This window comes from Phaseolus vulgaris, chromosome 11 (genome assembly GCF_000499845.2).
Source record: "Phaseolus vulgaris cultivar G19833 chromosome 11, P. vulgaris v2.0, whole genome shotgun sequence".
NCBI lineage: Eukaryota > Viridiplantae > Streptophyta > Magnoliopsida > Fabales > Fabaceae > Phaseolus > Phaseolus vulgaris.
In genome coordinates, this window is record NC_023749.2 from 45,613,499 (window position 1) to 45,626,200 (window position 12,702).

The 12,702-nt window shown below is 30.4% G+C and overlaps 1 protein-coding gene across 1 annotated transcript; it reads right to left on the reverse strand.

The window, feature by feature from the left end:
* Nucleotides 1-924: 924 nt before the first annotated feature.
* On the reverse strand, nucleotides 925-3,457 carry LOC137833268 (protein CUP-SHAPED COTYLEDON 2-like). Its single transcript, XM_068641630.1, has 3 exons — nucleotides 2,965-3,457; nucleotides 2,471-2,754; nucleotides 925-1,743 (listed from the first exon to the last, which is right to left on the reverse strand). Exons 1-3 carry the CDS (start codon nucleotides 3,167-3,169, stop codon nucleotides 1,135-1,137), a joined length of 1,098 nt encoding a protein of 365 aa, XP_068497731.1. The 5' UTR covers nucleotides 3,170-3,457; the 3' UTR covers nucleotides 925-1,134.
* Nucleotides 3,458-12,702: the final 9,245 nt, after the last annotated feature.

The window sequence follows — 12,702 nt, forward strand, 5'->3', positions numbered from 1 at the left end:
TCCTACAAACACTTAAGAAAATTAAGACATGAGAAATTTTTACCGAATCTTCAATATGTAAAAGTATTATAAATTTTATTTTGTAAATTGAGTTTAAAGAAACAATTTTAATATTGCCTTCAACAAAAACTTGGTTTTAGACGAGTGCATGATGGAAATGCATCAAATACTAATCATGAATGTCTTCACCAATGCTTCCCAATAACTTCAGAAGTTAATATATTGGAGAAATTTAGGGAAACTTGTAGACTTTATGGTTTTTTAAATTGAATTTGCAAAAACGGTTTAAACATAGTCTTGAAAAATATTTGTTTTAGCAATTTTTTGTAATTTAGTTTGGAGAATAAATTTTAATATAGCATTCAAGAAAAACTTGCAATGCTGATAAAAAAAACTTGCAATGAAAGAAATTTTTATTTGTAGATTGAATTAGTGGAATCTAATTTAAATAGTTCGTGACTAAAGTAATTAGAAATCAAATTTAAATTTAATCCAAATTCAAAGTAACTAAAATTTTGATCCCTAATTTAAAACCCATTTATTACCTACTTCAGAATCTATTAATAACAAAGCAAACCATCAATTTTTAAAATAATTTTAAATTAATTCATACAATAGTTAGATTCTTAATTTTTCTCTCTCTCTCTCTACTAAAGAATTTATGAAATACTCCCAACATCTCCCTCCACATTTTCCCATAACCTCAAAAATTGGTTTCATATTAGCACATATATTTGAGACATGTTTTGGAACACCCCACAAATACAAGTTTGAGAAAACCAAGGATGAAACCAAATTAAATTTAGTGTGGAAACCTAGTAAGAGGAAGTAAAAGTGGTAAACGGTAAATCATAGCCAAAACCACACGCAAAGATAAATTTAGTTGTGTTCACGCAATAAATTTCAAAAAGTTTGAACACACAATTTAACTAACTCGCAGTCACATTAAATCATTGAAGCCTGGTAAGTTCTTAACCTAAATGCAACCCAACCGCAATACCAAAACCACTCTAACAATCACAATCAACAACCCTTACAAAGTTCGATCCAAATAATAAAACCATAGATTACTAGCCTAAGGAAATATTCAAAGCCTAATAAAGTAAGATTCATCATGGTCAACGCAAAAAACAATCAATAGCCCCACATGCAATCCAATTCGGACGGTACAATCGACATGCCAGAGCTGCCGTCAACCACCCTCGGATCCTCCGGCGCCGGAAAGTTTGCGACGGCGCTAAAATTTGCTACATCAGTGCCGCCATGGACCATGGGAGGGAAAAAGAAGGGGAGGTTAAGGTTGTCGTGCAAGGACCTCAGACATGGGAAGGCGGACAGTCCAACGTTGTTCCTGTGAAAGCGGGAGAAAGGGTCGAGTGGCGGCTCCGGCTGCGGAGCGAGCTGGTTGAAGGCGGAAGCGTCGGTGGATAAAGTGGAGAAACAGGACACGTGCTCCCTTTGGTTGGCGGCGGCTGCGGCGGCGGCGCTTTCGAAGGAGTAGTTTTCGCGGTCGTTGAATGTTGCGACGGCGCTGCTGCTGGCGGCGTATGGAGAAGATTCTAGAAGCGGTGGGAGGTAAATGGAAGAGGGTGAACCCGGTTCGGGGCAGAGACTCATGTTGCTGCTTGTGTTTGATGTGCTTATTCTCGTTTTCTTGGAACCGCCGGTGGCTACGGCGGCTGACACAGTGGAGGCACCGCCGGTGTTGTTCTTCTGAAACACACGCGATATCACCCACTCATCCTTCCAAATTTCAAAAAATGAACAACAAAATTAGCCCTTTAATTAATCAATCAATGAAAGTGCAGTTGCGTATAAGAATAATAAAACAATGTCTATATATACACCGTTTTTCTTAAGAAACCCTATATAACCTTTTTAATATAGTCGTAAATTTAACATTTTTAATAAATTTCATCAAAATAATGAACTATGTTTATCTAAAAACACAAGTAATAATACTCGCAATTTGTCATAAGTTTTATTGGATAAGAAGGTTTACAATGTGTGATAATAAACAAGTAACTGTTTATAGAGTGCAGCAGAATGTCTTAAAAAGGAGATCAAGAAGCAGGATTCAGGATCTTATGCTTGGTAGCAGCACTGAGGGTGAGGGTAAAAAGTTCACTAATGATAATGATACAGTGGCTAAGTTGCTGTGCCCTTTTGATGATTATACCTTGTTGTCATCATTTTGATAATAGTTTATATTCCCCATGTAGTGCAAGCTTGTTCATGCTAAGGAACGTGCCTTTGCACTAGAGGGTAATAACCGTTGGCTAAGTGGTAGAACCACAGCTTTAGAGTATTTGTGAAACTAAGAAACTATGTACTATGAAGTCCAATCGTGAACCGAAATTCCAAAATCAAAAGGAAGAGAAAAACCACGAAAGCAATAAATGAAGTCCAATTAAAGTGATTCAGAAGAAATGTGGTGTTAGAGAATGACAATGATGATGAATTTGGTTACCTTGGAGCTTCTAGAGAGGTAGTGGTAAGCGAATTTGCCTTCTAAACGATACTCATGCATGACCCAGTTACTCTTTTCACCCTTTGGAGCTCTTCCTCTATAGAAAACAAGGGTTTTCTTCATTCCAACGAGGGAACAGGTTTTGGAGCTATAGATCTCTCGGTCTTTTCCAGTGGCTTTCCAATAACCAGCTTCTGTGGCCCTGTTGGTGCGTAAGCCTGTTGGGTACTTACGGTCACGAAGGCTATAGAAGTACCATTCCTTCTCCCCCATCTTTGCTTTCTCTGCCACGAAAACACCAACAACAACAACAACAAAGTGAGAAAACAACATGATCTTAGGTTTTCAAAACACATATCCGCAAACTAACTTTCCAACTTTCAAAACGAGTACTATTTCTTAGTTCTGTATATATCATGTTCATCTTATTATTACTACATACGTAAGTTAGATGTAAACAACAAGACATTATGAGAGTTCTGTTTACTAGTTACCAGGAAGCTCCCATGGCTCGCACTTGTTGAGGTCGACTTCAACTATGGCTCGGCCAGTGAAGGAGCTGTCTAGAACCTTCTTGAGGAGGTAGTATGTGATGAGTTCCTCATCGGTGGGGTGGAACCGGAAGCCAGGAGGTAAATGTTGTTCATTGTTGTTGTCGAGGTGAGGGTGGTGGCGCTGATTGTAGTAGCCACTATCCATAGGAGCATGCAGAAGAAGAAAGAGAAGAAGAAGAAGAAGAAGAAGAAGAAGAAGAAGAAGAAGAAGAAGAAGAAGAAGAAGAAGAAGAAGAAGAAAACGAGGAAGTTATAAACCAGGAGAAGAAGATAAGGGCAAAGAGACAAGGAGAAAGAGAGAAAAGAAAAGGGCACAATCTTTCTCAAAGGAGGAAATTGATCATTAGAATGGGAATGTTGGATTCAAACACATCATGGCTCTTCATTATATAGCGAATGCAATGCTAAGTAGTGTGTGTGTTTTTTTTTTCTTCTTTTTTCTTGTTTTTCTTGGAGTAAATTTATGGAGGTGGCAGAGGGAAAAAAGGTGAAATGAAAATAACAAAGTGTGTGTGATATATGATATGATAGGGCAAGAAAAAAAGAAGAAGAAAATTGTAAACTCTTTGGTACTATCATTGTAATATTATATAGTAATTGTATATGAATAATTCAGTTAAAAAATGAAGTTTTTATTGAGTAGTGTCCTTTTGTTGTGATATCTCTTTAACTCCGCTAGCGTCCTTATCATATCCCACAATTCTACAGGGCTAGAGAGAGAGAGTGATGCGTAGGAGGGAGTGGTTTCTGAGGCTCTGCTTTGAGTATGCGTGCGTGTGTGAGGAAGTGTGCAGGTATTCCTCTGTCAGTGAGTTACAAGGAGCAGCAGAAAGTAGTTGTATTCTATATACGTATGAGAAGTAGAAAACACATTTTTATAAAAATACAAATAATACTTTAACCACCTTCATTCATTCAAACACCAATTTTATTAGCCAAGTGTTAAAAAAGTGGTTCAAATTTAGGTTTTTGTCCTAAAAGTGTGCAATTTTCCTTTATGAAAATAGGTCAAATTTTTATTTTATTTTATTATAATATTGAATAAATACTCTCTTAATAAAACAATTTTGTGTGAGAAAGTGTGATTAAAAAATAATCTTAATATTGATAAAATTTGAAATTACAATCGTGTAATGATAGAATGATTTTGATTAAAATATTATACGAAATCTTGTTATTCATACACAATTTTAATTATTTTCATTTAATATTGGAATCATGTTGTTTTTTTACTACTTATTTAATTTTATAATACATTGTTTTTGTAATTATCAAGTTAAATTAATTATTTTGATGAAAAAAAACCTTTAAATCTATCCTCTTCCTTAATGAATTTTTGTAAAAGCTCATTCTTACTTTTAATCTTTTTAAGATTTTAAAGTTACAAAAATTTAAAATAATTTATAAAATACTAAAAGGGAATTTAATTTTACCTACACAGAAATAGATTATGTATACATTATATTTCAATGAAAAAGTATATAATATATATGGTAAATTTATTAATATTTATAATAATCATCATAAAAGTCCTGGTCTGAATACTTTATAACTATTAAACTTAGATTTAAAAGTTATAAATATTTTGATATAAGTTTTATCTCTCCTTTTCCACAAATTTTGATACCCTCTTGGTCACAACCTTCACGATCACATATTCCCTTTCAAAGTCTATTCTATATTTAATTTTCTTCTGTGATAGATAATTATTTGTGTTTCTAGGTGCTTGGTCAATTGTGTACCAGATTTATGGTATCTCAGTAGCTAGAAGTAGTAGATATTGAATTTGGCTACATTAATGCAGTGATTTCCTATATTTTAATTGTCATTTGCAGTGATTTTGTCACAGCATAGAACACTTTTATGCATGATTAAGTGCTGTCACCTTTTATGTTACATTCAAACTTTTACTTAAAAATTAAAAGGGTAATGACAAAAAAATGTAAAAATAAACAGTAATTGAAATAAAATGAAAGATATAAATATTATTTAGATCAATATAAAACAAAACAAAAAAACAATTTCTATTTTATAAACCAATTTTAATGTTTGAAATAGAAAATAAAAGTAAATATTGAAATTCTACCAATTAAAATGTTAATTTGAAGAAAAAAAATTAGGATTATTGATGATTCTCCTATAAGCTTTTCGGATTTGTTTTTGGCAAGATTGGTTCTTAGGGAGTAGGGTGGTCATAGGTTTTGCCGACCTTATTTTTTTCATTTACAGTACTGAAGGCTTGTCTATTCTTTCTTTGTGTGCATTAATATCATTATGGTAAAATGATTGGCAGCTTAAAACTTTTTTTTTTACTACTTTTAAAAATCTTCTCCCTTAAAATGATTTCTTACATGAGAAACAAATATTTCATTAAAATAAATTAATTAAGTAATTTGTAAGGATTTAGAATAACTTTAGAGGATAAGTGATATATTTTAAATGATATCTAAATATTTTATTATTAAAGTGAAAAGAGGATATAAATATAAAAAAATAGTTATTTAAGTATTTTAAAAGAACCATCCTATCTCTCTAGAATTTTTTTTTCTTTCCTTTTCTTCTTTCTAACTTTCTGAACCCATATGTCATTCGACCAATGGTCAGAGTCTGACATTGGACTTAAACAAATACTACAAGACTACTCGATCAGAATATTACTTAGAGTAAGTTCATTTTTGCTCTTTCTGTTTTTGAGTCAGTTTTGAGTTTTTAAGTTTGTTTGGTTAAGATAAGTTGCATGTGGTCTTTTAACTTCATTATTAGTCTCTATTAGTTCAGAGTCCTACTGATATGGCTAGATCATTAATCTAGACTTTGTGGTGCAGGTTAAGTTATCATTGGGTTTTGTAGGATTGGAGATCTTTGTAAGCACACATTCAAACTCAGGTAAGGAAAGCTAGTTTTAATTTTCAATAGAACCCTAAGTTAGAAGATCTGGATGTGAGGTGGCATGGTCACTAGCTTCAGATCTTCTTGCAAGATTATTTGTTTTTTGGTATAGTAATGTATTGATTGAAATTAAAATGTGAAATGAATGATTTTGTTAATTTGGTAGTATATGTTGATTTGGATCTGAATAAGTTATTGAATGTATTTTGATTGAGATTGAAAGTGTTTGAATGGTGATATGAATTGATTTGAGTTGTAATATGATTCATTTGAAGTTATGAGATTTGTAAGTATGGGTTCTTTGAATATGGAGGTTGAAATTAGTTTAGAAATCATGAATAGTTGAGTATAAAGGTTGATATAAGAGCTCAATGGGAGTACCTTTACAACTCTAAGCAAGATGATGCTTTTATGGTCGAGTATGTTAGATGAAATTCAAGTTTGATTATGAATTCTGGTGAAAATCTTGAAACATAATAGTTTTTTGAAGTTTTATTCAACATTTTTCGCTTAAGCAAGGTACTTTCACTCAAGCCAAAGATCCTCGGTCAAGCTAGAATAGTGCAGTGAAATATACCTCTCAGACTTATTTTCACTCAAGCGAGAAAATTCTCGTTCAAACAAAAATTGGATGAAAATGAGGTGCTCTCTTGTCCATTTCCGCTGAAACAAAAATAGGGTGAATTTTTTAGGTGCTCTTGAATTCATTTTCGCTCAAGCAACTAGATTTTCGCTAAGGCAAAAATATATTTGCTCAAGCTAAAAAAAACTTAAATTTGGATTTTTTCTTTTGAAAGACTAGTTCATTTATGTTTTATTTTTCTAATTCAAATTTACATGAAATTTTAATTATATATTTTATTGAAAATCTTTTGTTTTATGTGATTTTTGGATGAATTTTAGTTTGATTGAAATTTTAAACTTTGGTGTAATTTAATGGTTTGATTAGGTGTGATAATATGAGATATGAAAATGTGATCGAGACATAGTATTTTTAGGAAAGGAAATATTGTGTTGAGATTGTTAGGATTTGTATTGATTAGGGATTGTCTAGAAGGAGGTATCCTAACTCTCCTAATATATTAGAATCATATAGATGAAGATTATCAGGTGTTGAGAGGCGAAGGAGATTCATATGATTTTGTCTGCAGTTTGAAATATAATCGGGTCTTATAGGTCATATGAATTAACCTTGCCATATGAGATTATCTTATATTGAGATTATTATGCGCATAACTGTGTGAAATTTACAATCAGATAGTATGACAAGTGCAGATCTCTGAGTCTAAGTCAATGCACGAGTCTTCATAAAGTAGAGTCAAGTGTCTATGTATGTTGATCAGTAGAAGTTTGTCATGAGAAATATGAGTTATGAATTATTATAGATACTTGATTGCTTTGAAAAATGTATGAGAATTGATAAATTGGTGTTTGTTATTTAAAGTGAGATTTATATTAGAAGTTTTAAAAATAGTTAGCTTACCTTTTTGTTTGTGTTGTGTTTGTTTTTTTATCTGTGATGATCGTGTATTTACACAGGAGAAAGTGATATTTCAGGTAATAAAACTTCACTCTGAGCTGACGGAGCAACTTATGTTTGTTTGATATTTTATTTTAAGTTATGTATATATTAAATGTGTGTGTATAAATATTTAATTAGATATTGCATGCATATTATATTATTTAAATGTGGTACGTAGGGATGTTAAAAAAATAATTGTAAAAGGAAAATATATATTAGCAAATATTTTTTTAAAAATATTCAATGTCCTCAAGTATGGAATTTATATTTCAATTGCTTGATAAATTTGATTGGAAATATGTGAAGAGATTTTTTGATAAATACAAACTTCAATCGAAGTAAGGGGAGCTAATATTACCTTGATTGACAATTATGATTATTTATAGTATGAAATGCATGGAGTTGGATGTGTGTGAGTCATAAGATTTTTTGAATGAGTATATGGTTTTGGAACTTGTATTTTGTAGTTCTAAGTATGAAATAACATTGTTTATGAGTTTGTTAAGAAAATAAATCCTTGTGAAAAATGTTTGTTAAGTTTTTTGGATTGCTCTCAGACCAAATATCACTCCAATAACATTTTTTCGCTCAGGTGAAGCTCAATTGGTATGCATTAATTTCACTAATTATCTTATATCGCTCAAGCAATAACTTGCATCTTGAGGGAGAGAGTTGTCAAGACAATTCTCTTGTCACTTCAAGCATGTCACTCAAGTATTGCACAGAGTGCCCAAATATTATATATTATGGCTCAAGTGTTGATTATTAATGCTTAAGTGTGTTGTAAAGAGAATAAAGACGTGTCCAAACATTTGGTTGAGTATGACGTGTGTCATAGGCACTCAAATACCAGTTGGATGCTCAATCATCCTAAGGTAGTGAAGGTGGTTTTGAAACTTCTTGGATTACTTCCAACAACGTGATAGTCATTCAAGTGTTGGTTGTAATGTGATGGATGTTCAAGTGATGGACGCTCAAGTGATGAGAACGTCCCTAGAGTAAGGAGAACCATGTAAGGGTGATGCTCTCAGGTTGCATTTTGCTCAAGTGATGAGTACGCCACTTAAGCGGAATGGTTGTTAACTTGTTTATGTTAAAGAGGTTTATCAAGTGAGAGAAGCTTGCTCAAGCAATAGTCTGCTAGTATATGATTGTGAAAACATTATAGAAAAAATGGTTGAATTGTGTATTTAAATTTTTTGGAAACTTTTTACAAACCTTTATCTTTAAAAAGGCAAATAGACAAAGTTTAATAATGTGTTTGACGAAGCTTGTCAAGCACAACTTCAACATGACAAATATATTGTTAAAATCTTCTTTTACAAAATATGTTTTCATAAAATTGTCCTCCTTAAGTTAGTTTTAGATAAATAATATGCAACAAAAAAGGATAAGAGATACACAGAATTACACGCATTATTTTTGTACTGGTTTATCTAAAGCACATAGACTACGTGCAATTATTGATCAACCCGATCAAGTTTTCAATGTAAACTACCACTACAAAATACAAGTATTATTTGGACTCAACCACTGGACACATTACAAGTATTCTTTGGACACAACCACTTATGGTTAAGCTAGAAGTACTATTTTAACACTATTGCTTTTTGCTAAGTTACAAGTTTTCTTTGGACACAATCACTTCTAGCTAAGCTACAAATATTGTTTGGACACAACCATTTATAGATAAGTACGAGTATTGTTTGGACCAAATCACTCATGGCTAAAATAATTTGATAAACAAAGGTTGTGATCTAAATATCATAGGGCTTTTCTCACTAAAAGCGATTAATGTTCTAACATAGATACGATTTTGAGCACTCTTCTAGCTAGTTATGAACACAAATATAGTTTTTTCTCACACACAAAAAGGCTTAGGATTGCTTGAAATCACTTTGAACAAATTTTATAAGCGTCATCAACATTTCTTCTTCACAAAAATATTCTTTATATATACCTGAGAAAAAGAGTCATTGTAAATTTTTTAAGCACATTTTTCAAGGCATCTTGATGTAGACATATTGTTGCAAGATCCTCTTGAGAAAAACAAAGAGATGAACATTCCTTGTACACAAAGAATAATTATTTATAAGTCTTTAATGTGTATTATGAAATGTTTAAAGCTTATCATTTGTCAAAGAAATATACTTATCATTTGTCTAAGATAAAACTTATTACACGAAGAGTACTAAGCAAGACACTTTCGTTTGTTAGATAAAGAACATAATAAAAAAATGTTTGTGTTTGTTAAGATAAACAAGACACTTGCATCTGAAAAGACCTTATGTTTATATAAATATGTTTCAAACCTCGTTGTTTCATAACAAAATCATAACCAAATTAAAAGGTATCTTGAATTTTAATCTAACAATGACATTGTTTTATTTTTTACATGTTGAGATTTATGTTTTTTTTTACATATTTGTGAATGGCATAATGTAAAAAAGGTGAGATTAGTTGTATTTAGTTTGGAAAAATGTATGATTAATGTTGAGATGCATGACATAGTGTATGCATAACATATTCATTTATAGTGAATCCTAGTTGGATAGTGTATATGCATGTATATGTGTTGATATATATGCATATAAGGTTTGGCCCTAAATGGGTGGTTTGCATAGGCCTTGATGGGTGGTGTAAGGATACATTGAATGATATTGATAAACATGACACTTACGTAATAGATGTATCCTAACTTCACTATTGTCTAGTCACTAGACAAGACTTCAGGTGGTGAGAAACTTAAAGATACTTAAATTTAGCTTAGTACATTTGACTTGGTAGCAAATATTTCACGCTACTTTGACATTGAGAATCCTGACTCGATTTTGGTATATGTCAAGTGTCTGACTTTGATGTGACTTATGTATCATGATTTAAATTCTTCTAGAGAACATATAATATTTAGTCATGACGTCATTTATGACTAAATATGAATTCATCTACATCCATATGATAGTGACATGAGTATGATTGTAATATGATATATGTTGATGTTATATTATGATATGATAATCCATAATGTTTACACTATCTCACCCTTACTTGCTTGTTGTATGTTACTACAAGTGTTGTACTAAGTATATGAGTCAACCTTGTACTAAGCATATGGGCAAACTTTATTCGTAGTGATGGAAACAAACTAATTTTTGAATGATTAGACAAATTTATCACACGACTTTGTTTACGTATTATTTTTTTTTAATACTTTAAATTAAATATTTGAATACTTTAAATTATAAGATATATATAATGTATGTATAACAAATATATAATGTTTATAATCTTATATATATTTTTATAGTTATATCCTACTAGTATGATAAATAATAATTTTGAGTGGCTTTACACTTGCAACATCCTTTCTTTTTATTTTTGTAATATTTGGTCAATGAAAACAAATTTGAGAAAGAAAATAAATGCTTCTTTTTATACTATCTATGAAGTCATAATATATCTTCTCAGCTTTGAAAATATCATAAAAATCAGTGTGGAATAAGATGTTTAAAAAAAAATTGTGTAATCATTTGGCATAGAGATAAAAGGAAATGAAAAATATTAAAAAAAAACATATGTTTTTATGTTTCAATGCTGTAATACTAATGTAATTTATGTTCTATTTCTCTTTTTCATAAATAATTTACATTTATAATAAGTTATTTTATTCATAAGAAAATCCAAACATATTTTCCTTGATTATTAAATTCAAATAATTATTATTTTTTATATTACTTTAAACATAGCAATCCCTATATGCTTAATATAAAAATTAAAAACATGGTTAGTCTAAATATATATAATTCAAAAATATTATTTGCTTTAGATTTAAATAAAATTAATAATTTATTTTCGTATAAAACAAACCCTCAGAGGAAGAGTATGGAATTATTTTCATTATTCTTCTGTTTATTTTTATTAAAATAACTTCTTCTTTGACACATTGTAACTTTCATCTTCTTCTTTTTTTATAGGCCCTCTTTCTTTTTTATTATGGACGATTTTTTTTTTCTAAATTACTAATCTAACATTTAATATATATTCAATTTCTTCTATTCATCTATCTATCTGTAGACCTGTTAGCTTTTGAATTTAAGTTTTATAAATTGGCCATGCACTCAAATATTAATGAAGTTGCCTTAATTCCTTCTCCTTTTTTGTACTTAGTTTCTTCACCACTCTCTTTGACCGTTGTCATTGTCTTATTCTTTGCTTTTATAATTGCCTTCGCCTTTAACGCCACTTCTGAAAGTGTACACTATATATATACATTATATATATATATATGTATGTATATATATATATATATGTATATATATATGTATATATATATGTATATATGCACATATATGTACTGTTTTTATCTTAATTTTAAGGTTTAATTGTTATTTAGATCCTACATTTCTAAAATTGCAACGTTGGTTATTTTCTTTTTTAGTGGTTTGTGTATATGTTTTTATTGACGATAGGATATGAATGACTATGAATTGAGATATGCCAAAGATTGAATTGGATGAGAAATTATTTATATCTACTAGGATGTATTTTAGTCTAGTTTGTGTTTTAAGGTGCTTAGTGTTGGAACTAATTAATAAAAAAAATATTATGACTTCATAGATAGTATAAATGATGTAGATTAAAATATTAGATCGCTAGTGAAAAAAAAAAAGATAGTTCCTAATTGAATAAAACTTAAAAAATATTTGAAATTTTTTTTTTAAATAGTTTATGGAAACAGTCTACTAAGTTTAGAAAAGATTTTTTGAAATGTTTTTATAAGACTCGTGAAGGGTAATAAAAACTCATACAAGTGTAATTTATAGCAAAAGTAAAGAGATATATGATTTGTATACATGTTCACTACAATTGAGGTACGTTAAAGTATAGTTCAACAACTCTGTATTTTTAACTATGTGCTTGTTAAAACAAAATATAAAGTATGAAGATGCTTCGTCTGAAAGATGATGAATTATGAAAAATAATAGATCTTGCAAGATGCAAGTGCTTCGTCTGACAAATGATGCAACACCTTGTAGTATTCACGTTGTTTGATAAGTAAAAACTTTAAGAGATCTTATAGTTTCTAAGCTTATGTTATACCTAACAAAAGTATTCTTGAAGCTTATTACTATGTTGTAAGGAATGTGTTTGTCTTCTGACTGGCCAGATGATCCACAAGCACAAGTCTACATTAAGATCACTTAGGATACAAGCTAAAGTTGTTTTATTTCAACAACCATCCTAACATGAGTTGATGTCAACTCTGG